The 20,318-nt window shown below is 44.3% G+C and overlaps 1 protein-coding gene across 1 annotated transcript in view; it reads left to right on the top strand.

Annotated features, from left to right (window-relative positions):
- The window catches only part of LOC120993867 (aquaporin-2-like), a 124,569-nt gene that overhangs the window by 85,071 nt on the left and 19,180 nt on the right, over positions 1-20,318 (top strand). The window contains exon 2 of the mRNA XM_040422338.1: positions 7,799-7,963. Within this exon, the coding sequence (XP_040278272.1) occupies positions 7,799-7,963 (165 nt within the window). The remainder of the gene's footprint in view (positions 1-7,798; positions 7,964-20,318) is intronic.

Raw genomic sequence — 20,318 nt, forward strand, 5'->3', positions numbered from 1 at the left:
GTGACTTTCACAGTGACCGCTCTTTTAACAGTGACTTTCACAATGACCGCCCATTTAACAGTGACTTTCACAGTGACCGCCCATTTAATTGTGACTTTCACAGTGACCGCCTCTTTAACTGTGACTTTCACAGTGACCGCCCCTTTAACTGTGACTTTCACAGTGACCGCCCCTTTAACAGTGACTTTCACAGTGGCCGCCCCTTTAACAGTAACCGCCCCTTTAATAGTGACTTTCACAGTGGCTGCCCCTTTAACCACCTCAGCCCCTATAGCTTAAACACCCTTAATGACCAGGCCACCTGACCTACACTACTTTGACCGTTTATTGCTCGGTCATGAAACTTACCACCCAAATTAATTTTACCTCCTTTTCTTCTCACTAATAGAGCTTTCATTTGGTGGTATTTCATTGCTGCTGACATTTTTACTTTTTTTGTTATTAATCGAAATTTTATGATTTTTTGCAAAAAAATGTCATTTTTCACTTTCAGTTGTAAAATTTTGCAAAAAAAACGAGATCCATATATAATTTTTTCTCTAAATTTATTGTTCTACATGTCTTTGATAAAAAAAAAATGTTTGGGTAAAAAAAAATGGTTTGGGTAAAAGTTATAGCGTTTACAAACTATGGTACAACAATGTGAATTTCCGCTTTTTGAAGCAGCTCTGATTTTCTGAGCACCTGTCATGTTTCCTGAAGTTCTACAATGCCCAGACAGTACAAACACCCCACAAATGACCCCATTTCTGAAAAGTAGACACCCCAAGGTATTCGCTGATGGGCACAGTGAGTTCATCGAACTTTTTATTTTTTGTCACAAGTTAGCGGAAAATGATGATTTTTTTTCTTTTTTTTTTTTCTTACAAAGTCTCATATTCCACTAACTTGTGACAAAAAATAAAAACTTCTATGAACTCACTATGCCCATCAGCGAATACCTTGGGGTGTCTTCTTTCCAAAATGGGGTCACTTGTGGGGTAGTTATACTGTCCTGGCATTCTAGGGGCCCAAATGTGTGGTAAGTAGTTTGAAATCAAAATGTGTAAAAAATGGCCGGTGAAATCCGAAAGGTGCTCTTTGGAATGTGAGCCCCTTTGCCTACCTAGGCTGCAAAAAAGTGTCACACATCTGGTATCTCCGTACTCAGGAGAAGTTGGGCAATGTGTTTTGGGGTGTCATTTTACATATACCCATGCTGGGTGAGATAAATATCTTGGTCAAATGCCAACTTTGTATAAAAAAATGGGAAAAGTTGTCTTTTGCCAAGATATTTCTCTCACCCAGCATGGGTATATGTAAAATGACACCCCAAAACACATTGCCCAACTTCTCCTGAGTACGGAGATACCAGATGTGTGACACTTTTTTGCAGCCTAGGTGGGCAAAGGGGCCCACATTCCAAAGAGCACCTTTCGGATTTCACCGGTCATTTTTTACAGATTTTGATTTCAAACTTCTTACCACACATTTGGGCCCCTAGAATGCCAGGGCAGTATAACTACCCCACAAGTGACCCCATTTTGGAAAGAAGACACCCCAAGGTATTCGCTGATGGGCATGGCGAGTTCCTAGAATTTTTTATTTTTTGTAACAAGTTAGCGGAAAATGATGATTTTTTTTTTTTCTTACAAAGTCTCATATTCCACTAACTTGTGACAAAAAATAAAAACTTTCATGAACTCACTATGCCCATCAGCGAATACCTTGGGGTGTCTTCTTTCCAAAATGGGGTCACTTGTGGGGTAGTTATACTGCCCTGGCATTCTAGGGGCCCAAATGTGTGGTAAGTAGTTTGAAATCAAAATGTGTAAAAAATGGCCGGTGAAATCCGAAAGGTGCTCTTTGGAATGTGGGCCCCTTTGCCGACCTAGGCTGCAAAAAAGTGTCACACATCTGGTATCTCCGTACTCAGGAGAAGTTGCGCAATGTGTTTTAGGGTGTAATTTTACATATACCCATGCTGGGTGAGAAAAATATCTTGGTCAAATGCCAACTTTGTATAAAAAAATGGGAAAACTTGTCATTTGCCAAGATATTTCTCTCACCCAGCATGGGTATATGTAAAATGACACCCCAAAACACATTGCCCAACTTCTCCTGAGTACGGAGATACCAGATGTGTGACACTTTTTTGCAGCCTAGGTGGGCAAAGGGGCCCACATTCCAAAGACAGGGGGGTGATCAATGACAGGGGGGTGATCAGGGAGTCTATATGGGGTGATCACCCCCCTGTCATTGATCACCCCCCTATAAGGCTGCATTCACCCCCCTATAAGGCTGCCCCTTTAACAGAGACTTTCACAGTGACCGCGCCTTTAGCAGTGACTTTCACTGTGACTGCCCCTTTAACAGTGACTTTTACAGTGACCGCCCCTTTAACAGTGACTTTCACAGTGGCCGCCCCTTTAACAGTAACCGCCCTTTAATAGTGACTTTCACAATGGCTGCCCCTTTAACAGAGACTTTCACAGTGACCACCCCTTTAGCAGTGAATTTCACAGTGACCACCCCTTTAACAGTGACTTTCACAGTGACCGCCCCTTTAACAGTGACCGCCCCTTTAACAGTGCCTTTCACAGTGACCGCCTCTTTAACAGTGACTTTCACAGTGACCTCCCCTTTAACAGTGACTTTCACAGTGACCGGCCCTTTAATAGTGACTTTCACAGTGACCTCCCCTTTACCAGTGACCGCACCTTTAACAGTGACTTTCACAGTAACCGCCCCTTTAATAGTGAATTTCACAGTGACCGCCCCAGTTAACAGTGACTTTCACAGTGACCGCCCCTTTAACAGTTACTTTCACAGTGACTGCCCATTTAACAGTGACTTTCACAGTGACTGCCCCTTTAACAGTGACTTTCATAGTGACCTCCCCTTTAACACGGACCTTTATAGCGCCCGCCCCTTTAACTCCTTAAGGACACATCCTTATTTAACCTTAAAGGGCTGATGTCACCCCTCAACCCCCAATTTTCAGTTTTTGACTTATTATATTTGTTAATGTAAGCAGAATCCATATATGCCCCTCTTACCTCGGGCTGTGCAGTAATTACAGTAAAAAAACATACTTTTATTATATGTAAATTTCTTCACTACCAGCAAGTTGGGCGGACTTGCTGGTAGCCGCCGCATCCTCTTTTTGAAAAAACGCCCCCTCCTCCACTTGATTGACAGGGCCAGCGAGCGCTCTCCTCCTCTCGCTGGCCCTGCCTGCAGCATCAAATCCCGCACCTGCGCCGTACCGGTCGTCATTCGGCGCAGGCGCTCTGAGAGAAGGACGGCCGCTCCTTCCTCAGTGCGTCTGCGCCGATGATGTCAGCCCTACACCCGGAAGAGAGGTCGGGACTTGAGGCTGCAGGCAGGGCCAGCGAGAGGAGGAGAGCGCTCGCTGGCCCTGTCAATCAAGTGGAGGAGGGGACGTTTTTTCAAACAGAGGATGCGGCGGCTACCAGCAAGTCCGCCCAACTTGCTGGTAGTGAAGAAATTTACATATAATAAAAGTATGTTTTTTACTGTAATTACTGCACAGCCCGAGGTAAGAGGGGCATATATGGAATCTGCTTACATTAACAAATATAATAAGTCAAAAACTGAAAATTGGGGGGTGACAGAAGCCCTTTAAGGACCAGGCCATTTTTTGCAAATCTGACCAATGTCATTTTAAGTGGTGATAACTTTAAAATGCTTTGACTTATCCAGGCCATACTGAGATTGTTTTTTCGTCACATATTGTACTTCATGACAAATACATTTATTTTTATTTATAAAAAAATACAAAATTTACCAATTTTTTTTTTAAAATTGCTAATTTCCAAGTTTCAATTTCTCTACTTCTATAATACATAGTAATACCTACAAAAATAGTTATTACTTTACATTCCCCATATTTCTACTTCATGTTTGGATCATTTTGGGAATGATATTTTATATTTTGGGAATGTTACAAGGCTTAGAAGTTTGGAAGGAAATCTTGAAATTTTTCAGAAATTTTCATAAACCCAATTTTTAGGGACCAGTTCAGGTCTGAAGTCACTTTGTGAGGCTTATATAATAGAAAACACCCCTCAAGCTATTCAAAACTGATTTTAAAAACGTCGTTAACCCTTTAGGTGTTCCTCAAGAGTTAATGGCAAATGGAGATAAAATTTCAGAATTTAGATTTTTGGGCAAATTTTCCATTTTAATATATTTTTTCCAGTAACAAAGCAAGGGTTAACAGCCAAAAAAACTCAATATTTATTGCCCCAATTCTGTAGTTTGCAGAAACACCCCATATGTGGCCGTAAACTACTGTACGGGCACACGGCAGGGCGCAGAGGGAAAGGTGCGCCATATGGTTTTTGGAAGGCAGATTTTGCTGGACTGGTTTATTTACACAATGTCCCATTTGAAGCCCCCCTGATGCATCCCTAGAGTAGAAACTCCATTAAATTGACCCCATCTATGAAACTACACCCCTCAAGGTATTAAAAACTGATTTTACAAACTTTGTAAACCCTTTAGGTGTTGCACAAGAGTTATTGGCAAATGGGGATGAAATTTGAGAATTTCATTTTTTTGACAAATTTTCCATTTTAACCGATTTTTTCCACTAACAAAGCAAGGGTTAACAGCCAAACAAGACTGTATCTTTATTGTCCTGACTCTGCCGTTTACAGAAACACCTCATATGTGGTTGTACACTACTGTACGGCCACACGGGCGTAGAGGGAAAGGAGCGCTGTATGGTTTTTGGAGGGCTGATTTTTATGGACCAGTTTATTTACACCGTGTCCTGTTTTAACCCCCCTGATGCACCCCTGGAGTAGAAACTCCGTAAAAGTGACCCCATTTTGGAAACTACGGGATAAGGTGGCAGTTTTGTTTGGACTATTCTTAGGGTACATATGATTTGTGATTGCTCTATATTACATTTTTGTGAGGTAAGGTTACCAAAAATTGAAATTCTGAAATTTCATCTCCATTTGCCATTAACTGTTGTGGAACACCTAAGGGCTTAATAAAGTTTGTAAAATCAGTTTTGAATACCTTGAGGGGTGTAGTTTCTTAGATGGGGTCACTTTTAGGGAGTTTCTACTCTAGGGGTGCATCAGGGGGGCTTCAAAAGGGACATGGTGTCAATAAAAAAGGGCATCAAAATCGGCCTTCCAGAAACCATGTCGGTCCTTTCCTTTTGCGCCCTGCCTTTTAGTGATACAGCTGTTTACGACCACAAATGTGGCGTTTCTGTAAACTTCAGTATCAGGGTAATAAATATTAAGTTTTGTTTGGTTGTTAACCCTTGCTTTGTTGCCGGAAAAAACTGATTGAAATGGAAAAGTGCCAAAAATAGCTGTTTTGGCAAGTTTTTTTTAGTTTTTTTTGACCGTGTTAATCTGGAGGGTTAGGTCATGGGGTATTTTTATAGAGGAGATTCTTACGGACGCGGCGATACCTCATAAGTCTACTTTTTTACAATTATTTTAGTTTTTTTTAAGTTTTTTTTCGGTGTCTCAAGGCTAAGAACCAGTTTTTTTATCCGATTGTCAGTGGCTAAATTGGGATATAAATTTAGTACTCTGTGGAAGTGTGGTACTCCCTGAATCAACCGTCAATGCAGAGGCCCAGATGATCGGGGCATGTGTTGCACTGAATAGTGGTGTCCTTCCGTATCCCCCTCCTGCGACACACTCTGCACTTTTTTGGGGTTAGTCCCTTCTTTCCAGTATGGGGAACCGACCACACCTGGAAAGTGTTGGCCAGGGACAATCCGGGCGCCTCCAGTTCCCAAGGTACTCCGGCCTGCTCTTTCCCAGTCAGAAAAGATCAGGGCCTTGAGGACTGCCTCACAAAATTGAAGGAATGTCCCTGTGTTGCCAGCGCTCCTGGACAGCACAAAAGAGTTGTACAAGGCAACCTGCACCTGAGTTTTGCGCATGGTGTTATATGGCTTGCGGACTTGATCAGAGAGATCAACTCCTCCCATATACCGATTGTAGTCGACGATACAATCGGGCTTGAGGACCGTTGCCGCGGTACCTCGCACAGGGACAGGGGTGATGCCGTTACCATGAATTGTGCACAGTACAAGGACATCCCTCTTGTCCTTATATCTGACCAGCAACAGGTTTTCACTGGTAAGGGCATGGGTCTCACCCCTGGGGATAGGTACCTGGAGGGGGTGGGCAGGGAGGCTGCGTTGATTTTTCTGCACGGTCCCACAAGCGGACGTGGATCTGGCGGCGAGGGACTGGAACAAGGGGATACTAGTATAAAAGTTCTCCACGTACAGGTGATAACCCTTATCTAGCAGTGGGTGCATAAGGTCCCACACAAGTTTCCCGCTAACACCCAGAGTGGGGGGACATTCTGGGGGTTGAATACGGGAATCTCGCCCCTCGTACACACAAAACTTGTAAGTGTACCCTGAGGTACTCTCACAAGGTTTGTACAGCTTCACGCCATACCTCGCTCGCTTTGAGGGAACATACTGGCGGAAAATGAGTCTCCCCTTGAACGCAATGAGAGACTCATCAACCGCGACCTCCCTTCCAGGTACATAGGCCTGTACAAATTTGGCCCCAAAGTGATCGATGACCGGCCGTATCTTATTCAGATGGTCATAGGCAGGATCACCTTGGGGAGACATGCTGCATTATCTGAATAATGCAGGCATTTCCGGATGGCCTCAAACCGGGTACGTGTCATGGCCGTACTGTAAAGTAGGGTCTGGTAGAGGACGTCCCCACTCCAGTAATGCCTGACACTAGGTTTCTTGACTAGGCCCATGTGCAGCACGAGGCCCCAAAATTTCCTCATCTCGGCTGCACTGACCGGGGTCCAGCCACCGGGCCTAGCCAAAAAGGAGCCTGGGTGTTGAGCAACGAACTGTTGGGCATACAGGTTTGTCTGCTCCACCATTAGATTTACCAGTTGGTCACTGAAAAAAAGACTAAAAAAGTCATATTCAGTGAAGCCCACTGTGGAAATCTGGATTCCTGATTGGCCTACAAACTCAGGAAGCACAGGCTCAAATCGCTCTGAGGTACACCAGACAAGTTCACCGGCAGGGGGCTCCAATAGATTTAACTAGTGGGCCGGAAAACAAGTACGAGCCCCAGAGCTGCTCGTACTAGGGTGGGCCAGAGGGTCCCTAGCATTGCGGTCCCCTTGCTCCGCCTTGGGGGCTCATCATCATCGCTAGATGATGAGGAGGACGCGGATGACAACAGGAAAGTGGGATCATCCTCGTCCTCACTAGGACTCTCGGACTCAGAGGCAAGCTGGGCGTATGCCTCCTTGGCAGATAACATTCGGCGGGCCATAGGGGAGTGTGTGTCTGCGTGCGTGTAAATAATTATTCAGTGTGCGTGTGTGTGGGGGCATGGGTGTTCACATACTTATCCCTAAAAACTAACAGAAAAAAAAAGACTAACTAAAAAAAGGGGAAAAATGTGGAAAAAATATAAATTCAAAACCGCTGATCAACCGTCCGAAGTTGATCAGCGGTGGGGTGTGCGATGCGCTAACAGTGGCCGGACGCTAAGAGTGCCGGACGCTATATATATATATATAATATAAGACTATTTACTTTTGATAATATATTGGTTTACAGCTCTGGTAAATAAGTTTATTTCACTATAAGAATTGAGATACTATAACATGGATAATTCAATGAAAGCTATTAAATAATATCATGATGTCAGGGAATGTCACTCTGCTCCCAGTAAATAGGAAAACAGTATATAATTTGATCATATCTGACTGCATTTGGGAATGTCATTAAGTTTTTAATATGTTTTTTTGCTTCCAGCCTAGTAATAATGCAACAGAAGGACAGGCTGTGACTGTGGAAATCATCCTCACCCTCCAACTAGTGCTCTGCATTTATGCCTCTACTGATGACAGGAGGGATGACAATGTAGGGTTTCCATCACTTTCTATTGGCCTCTCTGTTGTTCTGGGTCACTTAGTTGGGGTAAGTACTGGTTGATGATAACTGTTGTGAATAGTATATATTGTATTATGCCCTTACTATAGCAAATAGTGATTACTTTAAACAGATTACAGAAGCATGATGGTTAAAAAAAAAAACTGGAGTGACACAAAAGTCTTTATGGTTGTTGAACACACTAAGTGATGCTAAACACTTGAACTTTGCAGAACTTAACTACTTGCTCACTTGCAACTGGATCTCTACCAGGACCAAGTTTTCCAAGGGCCAGTTAGCTGCTGGCTTTCACCATTCCTACACCTTCCTACAGTGTTGCTGTGGGTCCTAGCCAGACCTACAGTAGGTATTTCTCATGGAGTTGCATCAGGCACTTTGTATAGATATGCATAGGTTCCATTGATCCTCATGACCACTAGGATTCTACCTTTCACAGAATTTGCTCCCACCACCCTTGGTGGCAAACATGCACGTCACCTATTTCTGTGCACAGAAGGAGTTCTGCTACTTGCCAGAAGTCTGCTTTAACGGTCCAAGTGGGTGTGGGAGTGTGAGCTTGCAAAGTCTGCAACTAGCAGCACTGATTGTCTTGTGTCAGACTGTCAAACTGGTAACACCCAACTGGACCTTTATTGCAGACTGCTTGCAAGTTATTCATACATTTCTAGTAGGGATAACAGAGAAATGGCACAATCTAGAGTTATATAAAAAGATGCTCCAGAATTTGTATTACATGTGGAGTACAAGCAGTTACTAAAACAGACATGTCAGGAGAGGTGACAGCTCCTCTTTTAAACTGTACTACACACAGATCCACCTGATCTTTATTCAAGTCCATGTTAACTCCACAAAGACACCTTACTTGTCTCAGTCAAACGGTAACTTGCAATATAACATGCAACACTTGAATTCTTTACTTTATAAAGGAAGAGGTATAAGTCCAAGGCCGGCATTAGCACCCGGCATACCCGGGCAAGTGCCGGGGCCCACTGTGTAGTGGCGTGCCAAGGGAGGTCAGTCCACCCCGGGTGCCAGCTCTCAGGGGGGTGCTGGGCCAGCTGCTATGAGCACTTTCATCAATACAGATGGAAGCTCTCATTCCTGGAGTGTAGGGGAGCCAGCGGTCCTTTCATTCACTAACAGCAGCTCCTTCACTCCTCCAGGCCCGGCCCAGCGGTGACGTCATGACATGAAGAGGCTTTGGTTAGTGCATGAAAGGACTGCTGGCTCCCTGCGCTCCAGCAATGATAGGTATGTGAGAGGGCCACTGGGAGGTCATTATACTGTGTGAGTGCCCCTTACACAGTATAATGACCCCCAGTGCCCCCCATTCAGTATAATGACCCCCAGTGACCCCCATACAGTATGATGACCATCAGTGTCCCCTACATACAGTATGATCCCCCATGAGGGGGCCCACTGGGGTCATTATTAGAGATCAGAGAATTTAAAAAAAATTAGATTCGATCGGTTCGCCGAATTTTCCAAAAAGATTAGATCCGAATTTATTCGTGGCAAATCACAATCTGCTGTGGTAGTGAAATAATACTGTGAGTCAGTATGACATGCAGTATGACATGCAGATGACAGACGTCGCTCTCAGACGTCCATAGTGCATTGCGGGTCCGCAATACACCCGGCTGGCACCCCTATAGAAATGTCTATTCTTGTCCGCAATTGCGGACAAGAATAGGACATGCTCTATTTTCTTGCGGAGCTGCGGACCGGAAGATCGGGGCCGCGCCCGGAAATGCGGATGCGGAGAGCACATAGTGTGCTCTCCGCATCTATTCCGGCCACATAGAGAATAAATGGGTCCGCACCCGTTCTGGATAATTGCAAAATGGATGCAGACCCATTCTACGGACCTCTGAATGGAGCTTTAGAATCACTGCACACAGTGTCGGACTGGGGTACCCTTTTATTTTGGGGGCCCACAGTACGGATACATTGAAATATAATAAATAATCTAACAAGTTTTTTATATGAACATAGGCTGGCTGAGGTGCTGTATACTGAATATATGTATGTAATACAGTAAGTCTAATGTGTTATGTGCCACTTGTGCAGGGGGTGGGAGACTAGGGGCCCACCTTGCTCAGGGGCCCACCGGGGGATTCCCCTGTACCCCTGTGGGCCAGTCCGAGCCTGACTGCACACATTACTTATTTGGGCAGTTATGGGGCCAAAACTAAATAAATAACTCAAATGTGAACTCAGCCTTAAAGGTCGATGTTAGCGTCAAGAAGAAGCGCACTCTTTTTACACTGTCGTCAGCTGATTCCACATAGATGTCTACAGAACCTGCTGCCTCCGTGAACCCCTGCACCGCTTCTTTCCATAAGCTCCTGCGAATCAGGTGGTTAACCCTGGACACGTTTGGCTCTCGACCTCCCACTGATGCCAGCCTGCTGACTCACTGCTACGTTGCCACCCTGCTGGTTCAGCTGCTGCCTCACATGCAAGCTGCAAACCGCTTCTCCTGATGATGATGATAATGATGATGAAGCCCCTTCTTCACCAGACTCCCAAGTGCGATCGGCTACATCATCATCATCATTCACTACTGTCTGCACATCACTGATGTACCTCTCAACGTTCTCAGTGCCAGGAGCCTGACCGCTGGTATTGATCAAGCACCAAAGTGCTTGCGTGCTCACCCCCTCCCTGTGCTCACCCCCTCCCTGTCACATTTCACCCCCTCCATGTCACATTTCTCCCCCTCCATGTCACATTTCACCTCCTCAATGTCACATTTCTCCCCCTCCATGTCACATTTCACCTCCTCGATGTCACATTTATCCCCCTCCATGTAACATTTCTCCCCCTCCATGTCACATTTCACCCTCTCAATGTCACATTTAACCCCCCCATGTCACATCACCCCCCATGTCACATTTCTCCCCACTCCATGGCACATTTCCCACTCCCACTCCCTATTAATGTTGTGTAAAAAATATTATGCTCACCTGGCCCTGGTCCCGTCTGCAGCAGCTCCCCTTCTCCTCTGTGTGGTCCTGGTATCTTCTCTCTGGGCTCCTGACAAATTTGAGGACCTTTCATACTCAGCCAATCAGTGGCCACAGCTGTGTCACGTGTCAGGCCAGTGATTGGCTTAGCAGGAAATCACTGGCCTGACATGTGACACAGCTGCGGCCACTGATTGGCTGAGTGGGAAAGGTCCTCAAACTTGTCGGGAGCTCACAGAGAAGATACCAGTACCACACAGAGGAGAACAGCCACGGACGGGCGGGCGGGCGGCCGGTAGCGTGCAAGTGATTTATTTTTAAAAAAAAAGTTTCATTTTTTAGCCCCCCCATCCTTGGCTCGGCATCTCTGCGCCCTAAGGCAGCCACTTGGTCTGTCTTATTATAGCGCCGGGCCTGGTACTGTGACATCACAGGGGCTGGCTGGCTGCTGATTGGTTGCATGCATGGCATTGTAGGTGATCCCTCATTCCCAGATTTCTTTGCTCCTTGTCCTCACACGTGCAGCAGCCATTTTAGGAAAAAATGTAATTCGTTACCACAAAGGGTGAGGAAATTCGGATTGAATTCCACTTTGTCAACTTCGATTCTCTCATCTCTAATCATTATACTGTATGGGGGCCACAGGAGGTCCTTATACTGTGTGGGGGCCACTGGGGGGTCATTATTCTGAATGGGGAGCCACTGGGGGGTCTTTATTCTGAATGGAGGGTCACTGGGGGGTAATTATACTGTATGGGAGGCCAGGGGGGCTTATTATACTGTGTGTAGGGGGCATCGAGGGGGTCATTATACTTTGTGTGGGGGGCATTGGGGGAGTCATTATACTGTGTGTTGGGGCATTGGGGGAGTTATTATACTGTATGAAGGGCCACTACTGGTCATTATACTGCATGGGGGCCACTGGGGGTCACTATACTTTCTGGGGGGCACTGGGGGTCATTATACGGTATGCCACAAGGGGACCCACTGAGATTTATTGCCCAAGGGCCCACATGAACCTGGAGCTGGCCCTGGGTATAACCTTTCCCTTTCACTGGTTACTCATTCTCTTGCTCAGAGCTCAGTCTCAAAAGGTTAGCTACCCACAGGGCTGAAATTTCACACAGCTCACATGGTTCACAGATTACTTTCTACCCATCACTATGTCTCCATGAAACCATTCTAACATTGCTGGTTTAACTTCAGAGGACCTACAGCTTTCATTCAGGCAGACTGTCACTTGCTCCAGCTTATAGCCCACCAGCACGCTTCATTGTGGACGAGCTCATTCCTACTCCTCTGGCAGGTCAAAGACAGATTCCCCAAGCACCTCATGTGGTCTCACTGCCCGCCCCCATATAGACTTATTTTTTCCCCTCTAAAAAGCATTTGGCTCATTGTTTAAATGCCACAATGCACACACTTACCTCCCAACTGTCCTTGAACTGGTGGGACAGTCACAGATTTTGGCGGCTATCTCGCGGTCCTGGGATGGTTGAGGTATGTCCTGCTTTAAATTGTCTCTTCGACAGGGACAGTTGAATGCAATGGTGAAGCAGGGAGCTGTCAGCTTCCTGTCCACCTTTCACCAGGCTCGTGATCTCCCTAGCAGCAGGCACGATGCAGTGACATCATCATGCCTGTTGGGTTCAGTAAATGAGCAGGCTGATCATTCCTCAGCCTGTGCTCCCTTGTGCTTAGCTCAGCAGGCATGATAATGTCACTTCATAATGCCTGGTGTGAGCGAAAGCAGGATGTGCTCCATTCACTGGTGGAACGGGGCTAGGAGAGTATTTATTTAATTAACAGTACAGGCTTCACTAACTAAAGTGGCTACACTATTGTAAGGTGGGCACTAACTAAGGGGACTACACTATTGTAAGGGAGCACTAACTAAGGGGGCTACACTATTGTAAGGGGGGCACTAAGGAGAGCGTAGCATTGCTACTGTGAGGGGGAACTAAGGGGGCATTGTTCTGTGCTTGGGGGCATTAAGGTGCATTTTACTGTGTGTGGGGGGTACTAAGAGGACATAAAGAGGCATAGCTACTGTGTGGGAGCACTAAAGGAGCATAACTATTGTGTGGAAGCTCTATGGGGGCATAAATACTGTGTGGGAGCACAAAGGGGATTAGACAGGATTGGACATATATAGATAGGCATTGGGTGGAAAAGAAATAATTCCTGTAGGACTTTTCCTTCCCCTCGAAAATAACAAATCTCAGATGCAAATTGGTAAAATGGATGCAAAATATGCATAAATGAGCATAACAGATTCTTAAAATACAGGATACAGATGGATCAGAAGAATGGAAAATGAAACGGTGATGTGAACGTGGCCTTACTTTGATAGAATCTGGCAGTGTCACTGCAAACTGTGGATCTACTATACCAATGACTACAAAGTGCAGAAACACTGTGGGGTGCAATACAACTCAGTAAAGTACCGTATTTTTCGCTTTACAAGATGCACTTTTTCCCCCAAAAAAGTGGGGGGGAAATGGCTGTGCGTCTTATTAAGCGAATACTATTGAGTGCTTCCATTATGGAAGCGCTCACTAGTATGCTTTAGGTGCCGGGAGTAGGGAGTGAAGTGCTGCAAGCGCTGTAATACTCACCCTACTTGTCTTCATTCCTCCCCTGTCTTCCTGGCCAGCGCTGCACTGTCCTGACCGCGTACAGCGTCAGGACGTAGTGCGCGCACTATGACGCAGTCAGGTGACAGAGCAGTGCCGGCCGGGAAGACAGGGGAGTGCGACTTCTGCCAGAGGTGGAGAGGAACCGCGGTGCAGGACAGGTAAGAGATGGTTTTTATTTTAATCTGATCTGAGGTCTGATGGGGGTCTCACTATGTGGGTTGATCTGAGGTCTGATGGGGGTCTCACTATGGGCTGATATAAGTTCTGATGGGGTCTCACTATGTGGGCTGATCTGAGGTCTGATGGGGGTCTCACTATGGGCTGATTAAAGGTCTGATTGGGGTCTCACTATGTGGGCTTATCTGAGGTCTGATGGGGGTTTCACTCTGGGCTGATATAAGGTCTGATGGGGTTCTAACATGAAGTGCTGATATGACTGATGTCCTGATAAGGAGGTCAGATGTGATGTCCTGATATGGGGGCCTGATCTGATGTCCTGATATTTATGGGGGTCTGATCTGATGTCCTGATATTTATGGGGGTCTGATCTGAGAATCTGATATGAGGTCTGATGAAAAAAAATGTTTTCTTATCTTCCTCCTCTTAAACCTGGGGTGCGTCCTATAAAGCGAAAAATATGGTACATTATACACAGATATCCCAGAGAAACTTGCTTAAAAATTTAAATAAACATAAAATATTAAAAAATAATAATCATGCAGCTTATATACTGTACATGATAATACATCAACAAACTTCTTTTTTGAAGTAATATACATATTGTCCTGGAAGGTATGGGGTTTACCCTGTTTACTAGTTAATATCCAGAAGAAACACTGAAGATTTTCTGAAATATTGCATGTAATTAAAGTACTATAGTAAAATATGCACACGACCGTGTGTATTTTCCGGTCCAAAAAAACACAAATCTGCATAAAATACGGATGGCATCCATGTGCATTCCGTATTTTGCAAACTGAACAGCTGGACCCTAATAGAACAGTTCTGTCCTTGCCCGTAATGTGGACAATAATAGGACATGTTCTATTTTTTTGCAGAACTGGAAAAAAAAAATGGAAAATATATATTCAAACACACACACTTTCACGTCTTGGCACAATATCCAGGACCATGAGGTTATTAATGGTGGTCTGAGGAATTTTCTGCCCCACTGAATGTGCATGGGCATGCAAATCATTAAGATCTGCTGCTGGCACCTCCCTTTGCAATTGCCGACCATTGACATCCCAGATGTGTCCTATAGAAGACAATGCCTGAAACATTACAGGTCATGGTGGTAATAGTAGACCACAAAGGCTGCTCACAGTAGCACAAGCAACATGTTGCCTGGCACTGTCCTGTTGAAAAACACCTCCTGGGACACTTTGGAGAAATGGCCGTACCACTGGTTCCACGACCAAAACAATTTAACACTGGGCTGTTACTGCACCTGAAATGCAGACTTGAGAGGTCCGGCTATTTAACTTTAGCCAGTGCACGTCATGATGCCGGGAGTAGAACAGGTGTAATGTTCCCTTATAAAGACCTCTTCATGACATTGCCCATGTGGTCTCCAGACCAATTGCAGTGGCCAGGTACGGGTGGATATATTCTGTATTTGTCGTGACGCCAATTGCAGCGTGTGCAGGGTACTATCCCAGGGCCCTTCCAGGGTTTATAACGCACATCCCAGATTAGGAATGCCAGAGTGGGGTAATGGCTTATAATGTCTCTGTAGTATTGTGGTAGTTGTGCCACAGTGTCACCTCCCTGGGTACGGCCGGACTCCTGGCTCACTTGTAGTGTGTAGTGATAGTAGGAGTAATAGAGGGATTTTGCAGAATAAATGATGTCCAGAACTTTAAATGAAGTTCAAACGTTGCTTTACTTGGAATAACTTGCATCCAAACAGTATACAGCTTTGGTCTCTTGGTCCCAGCAGGTTTGGCAATGATTGGCAGGAATGAGTACTTCTGCTTTAAACGTGGAGCTTGCAGGATAAAAATGTCTGCTTGGTAGCTCTGTAACTATGGCAGGATTAGCTTCTGCACTTATCTGTGTGGGGACAGACTAACTGAGGAATTGGCTTCTCCTAGGAATCTGGACTTATCTCACAGATGGATTCTCAGGGGAGGCTTTCTTCCTGGAACTCTGGAGGCTGTAGTTTCTGCTTTCTTCATCCAGCAGAGCTGAAGGTGCTCAGACTGGGTATATGGCCACATCTCTTGCGGAGACGTGCCCCTAATTTCTTCCCTAAGGAGGGAGTACCACTCAAAACCCTCCTTTCCCCAAAAGGGGGTAAACTATATCTGGCTCTAACATTTCCCTCCCTTGCTACAGGAAGAAGGACTAGCCCACCTCTCTCCAGAAGGGGGGGCAGAATAGAACAGGAATGTTCCACTCTGAAGTGCCATAACATTAAGACTCTGCCAATGATGCTGCCACCCCAGGATAATTACATGAGCCATTACATTTAACATAGCTTTCTATGCATATTTCTGGAGGACATAAGCAAAATCACATCTGATGACAGTATAAAGGCTCTTAGAAGATAGTAGTGGGGTAGAGGCGTGTAGTAACACTGGGGTGTTACACAATCTCCAGATATCACTGCGTCCAAGACAATAACATACAGTCAGGTCCAGAAATATTGGGACATGGACACAATTCTAACATTTTTGGCTTTATACACCACCACAATGGATTTGAAATGAAATGAACAAGATGTGCTTTACCTGCAGATTGTCAGCTGTAATTTGACGGTATTTACATCCAAATCAGGTGAACGGTGTAGGAATTACAACCGTTTGCTTGTGTCGATGTCCCAATATATGACTGTAACTCCTTTGCACCATGACAGCCATTGAGAGTGGTGACGTGGGATCATTGGAACACCTGTAGCTGGACATCTGGCTTGTAGCCCAATGTTGTGTATAGTGATGAGTGAAGTATTCAAAAATTAGATTCGGCCGCTTTTCCGAATTTTATAAAAAAAATTTGCTTTGTGACTAATTACTTTGTCACGTAGTGCATTTCTATGTAACTAGTGGGTGCAATGACAGGGAGTGGTGATTGCGCCGCCCCCATTCATTGTACTCCTTAGATGCCGCGTTCATTGCTGATCGCTGCATCTGTCAGCAATAATACAGTGTAAAATAAATAAAAAAAATTATACTTATACTTACCTCATCCATTTGATCATGAAGAGCCAGCTGCCGCCATCTTGATTGAAGATCTAGCGCTAAATCTTGCGCGGCCAGACGTCGGCCGGCGTGGTGACATCATACTTCACAGCGCTAGGGATTTTGTGTGATATATTCAATCAAGATGGCGGCAGCCGGCTCTTCACGCTCAAACAAATGAGAGAAGTTAGATTTTGCTTTTTTTTTTTACCACCATTCAGGAAAAATGTATTCTCTACCACAAAGCACGAGGAAATTCGACCTTGGTGAATCGAATTTTCCCTGAACTTCGGATCAAATTTCACTTCATGGAGTTCGATTCACTCAACATTAATTGTGGAACCACCTTCTGATGGTTTGTTTAGGTAGTGTTTGCTGCCCTAGGCTTAGGATGTAACGTGTAGTTTCACTTGCAGTAGAGAATGGATCACTATGCGCCATTCTTCTAATCCGTCTGTCCATGCAGAGATTTGCCGCTGTGTACCTCTTGCTGTCATTCCAGTTTTTTGTTGTTCTCCCATTCTCCGAGACATGCAACATTATACAATGCTGACCTCTTGGCCTAAGCACGTACCAATCTGCCGGAGTGATAAAGCAAGGTCTCTCAGTTCAAGGGTTCTATCCCCCTCAGTTTGTGACAAGTGGTGATACGTGGCATGTCGATGAACAGGAGGCGTCACACAATCATCCCACACGTCTTGATCATATCTTTTGAGGATTCATGTGGCTAAAATACTTTTCTTTTAGTTTGGCTTTTATGCCCCTTCCAAATGCCACAAAACGGTGCTAGGTGCTTAAAATTTGGTCATATGCAGATCTTAGCTACTTTCTACTTTACAGTTTGTATTTCTTGATGTTGCAATTTCAATGGTGATGAGTATATTATATAAAGGGGACAGAAAATGAAGCAAAGAAGCAGAACCACATTCTTATGATACAGCTATGGTGCTGTTTTCCAGCTGCTTGCACTTCTATACACCTGATATAGCAATATTTGAGTCCAATGTGAACTATCCTAATAGTGACTAATAGACTTAATTTGGCAGTGAGATTAATTATTTTCAGAACTTTACTTTTGCTTCAATTGCTCAACTCTTTCTGCAGGCAATTCCAAGAAACTCCTAGAATTGTGAAATATGCTGCGCCTCCTGTCATCTTATACCTCACTATTGTGTAAGATACTATACAACGCTCAGAGTGCGACCCAAGTGACAGAGCACTGACATCAGTGCTGGTAAATCACGCATGAGACCTGAAGCATGTGATTAAATTTTATTAATAGTGCATAATGATCCCCTCAAGTCACTGATGACTATATAAACCATTCCGTCCATGATACATCACACAGTATGAGATCCGAGCAGATGGAATCCTGGAGGAGAGAGGAGAATTTACATGTCAGATCTTCTTTGATGCTGCCATTAACGTTCACAGCTCATCATAACTTAAAAATGATAAAGCTCAATAATTCTTGCTATTGATGATCTAATTCTAATAAGGGTCCATTCACACGTCCGTTATAACAGTCCGTTTCCGTTCCGATTTAAATCGGAACGTTTTTTCGGATCCATTAATTTCAATTGCCTCTGCAAAAATGCGGACACCAATCATAGTGCTGTCCGAATCACGGAATCTGTTCCGTTTTCCTATTTTCGAGTATGTGGATCCTGAAAAAAAAATAAGCTTGTCCTACTTTCTGTCCATTTTTCGGGTCCGTTGTCCATTCAAGTCAATGGATCCGCATAAATGCGGATGACATGCACAAAACCATCTGAATGTCATCCGATTTTGCGGATCCGTTGACAGGAAAATGGATGGAAAAAAACAAACTGAATAACGGAAACACGGAACGGATTCGGAAGCACTTTAGTAAAAAAAACGGAAGGTTGTACTGAAAAACGGATCCGCAAAAAAAAGGAACGTTTATCTGGAAAGGTAAAAATACTGACGTGTGAATAGACCCTAAATAGTACTATATTTATCATTTGATGGATGGAGAACTGATGGAGAGCAATTACAGTTGATACTGAGTTGTTCATCTTGTTTGTCTCCAAGCTTTTAAAGAGTATTGAAAAGCAGATACATTTTAAAGATGTCCATTGTCCACCCAACAGTCATGGCAGGCTATTAATCACAAAATTATGTAACTAAAATATGATTTTATAGGGTGTTATTATCTTAGATTTTACCTTAAAGTGCATTAGGTGGGTTCGTTCACTAATTAAATAGGACATGCAGTCCCTTACTGAACACTGGGGGTTCGACTGCTGAAGTGTCCTCAGTGTTTTCCTGCACATCGATGCTCCAGGTCACCCACTGGGACATTTTTTATTTGAATGGGGCAGAGTTTTACTTCCTTGCATAGAAGATGACCAGTAGTGATAAGAAAAGTTTAGAAAAATTTGATTTGGTTGGTTCACCGCACTTTGTCAAGAAATTTGATTTGTTACGGATTACTTTGTCACAAATCACATTTCATTGTATGAAATGGGCGCAATGACGGGGAATGACGATTGCGCCGCCCCCCTTATCATTTAGCCCCTTAATTCAGGGTTAAAAAAAATATATACATTCTCAACTCATCCACTTGATCGTGGAAAGGATGCCTGTTCCTGTCTTGATTGAAGAAAACCCACCAAAGCACCTGCAGTAAGCGTGATGATGTCCCCACGTAATCACGATGGCTGCGCCTGATCATGTGATGACGTCTTTCATGCTCGCTGCTCGATACTTTGGTGGGTTTTCTTCAATCAAGACGGGAGCGGACAGTCTCTCTGCGATCAAGTGGATGAGGTGAGTATAATTTTTCATTTTCAGCCACCATTTTAGGAAACATTGATTCACTACCATGAAGCACAAGGAAATTCGGCTTCGCAGAGAATCTAATTTTTCCTAAACTTCGGATTGAATTTCGCTTCAGATGCTTCGATTCACTCAACACTAATGACCAGGATAGTGGGTTTGGAGGTCTGATCACAGGTTCACAACCAGTCATAATTTTATGGCTTATCCTAGCAATATGCTGTAAAAGTCTATGATGAGAATAAAGTAGTATTTTAAGTTGCTCTTGGCTAATCACTCCATAGCACATTTACTGTATATTAGACATCGTACATATTTCTTTTTGGCTAAGAATATGATCAGTTACACTCCACAAAACCTCTATATTTAGGAAAGGTAAATAGGTTTTTAAATACCATATTAAGGAATTTTGAGTTAATATCTGTAAAGGGTATTTGTCACCATCGACCTGCCTATCAAACTATTTGCACAGACACGTAGGTATAGTTCACCTTTTATTCCATCTCGCCACAGAGTTTCGGAAATGACATACAGTAGCTTGCTTTGCTATTCTGTTTGCATAGCTCCCATTCACTACAACGGGGTGCTGTCTGCAACTGCCAGGGTCACAGGAAACTCCAAGCCGAGTTGTTTAACCCCTCAGATGCCACAGTTGCAATACCCCAGAACAGTGTTACTGTATTCTTAAGTGAAATATTCTGATATATTGTATTTTAATGTCTAAAAGCATTATATAGACAGTTAACTCCTTGAGGACCGGGCTCATTTTCACCTTAAGGACTTGGCCATT

The sequence above is a fragment of the Bufo bufo genome, chromosome 3 (assembly GCF_905171765.1).
Source record: "Bufo bufo chromosome 3, aBufBuf1.1, whole genome shotgun sequence".
In the NCBI taxonomy this organism is placed as follows: Eukaryota; Metazoa; Chordata; class Amphibia; order Anura; family Bufonidae; genus Bufo; species Bufo bufo.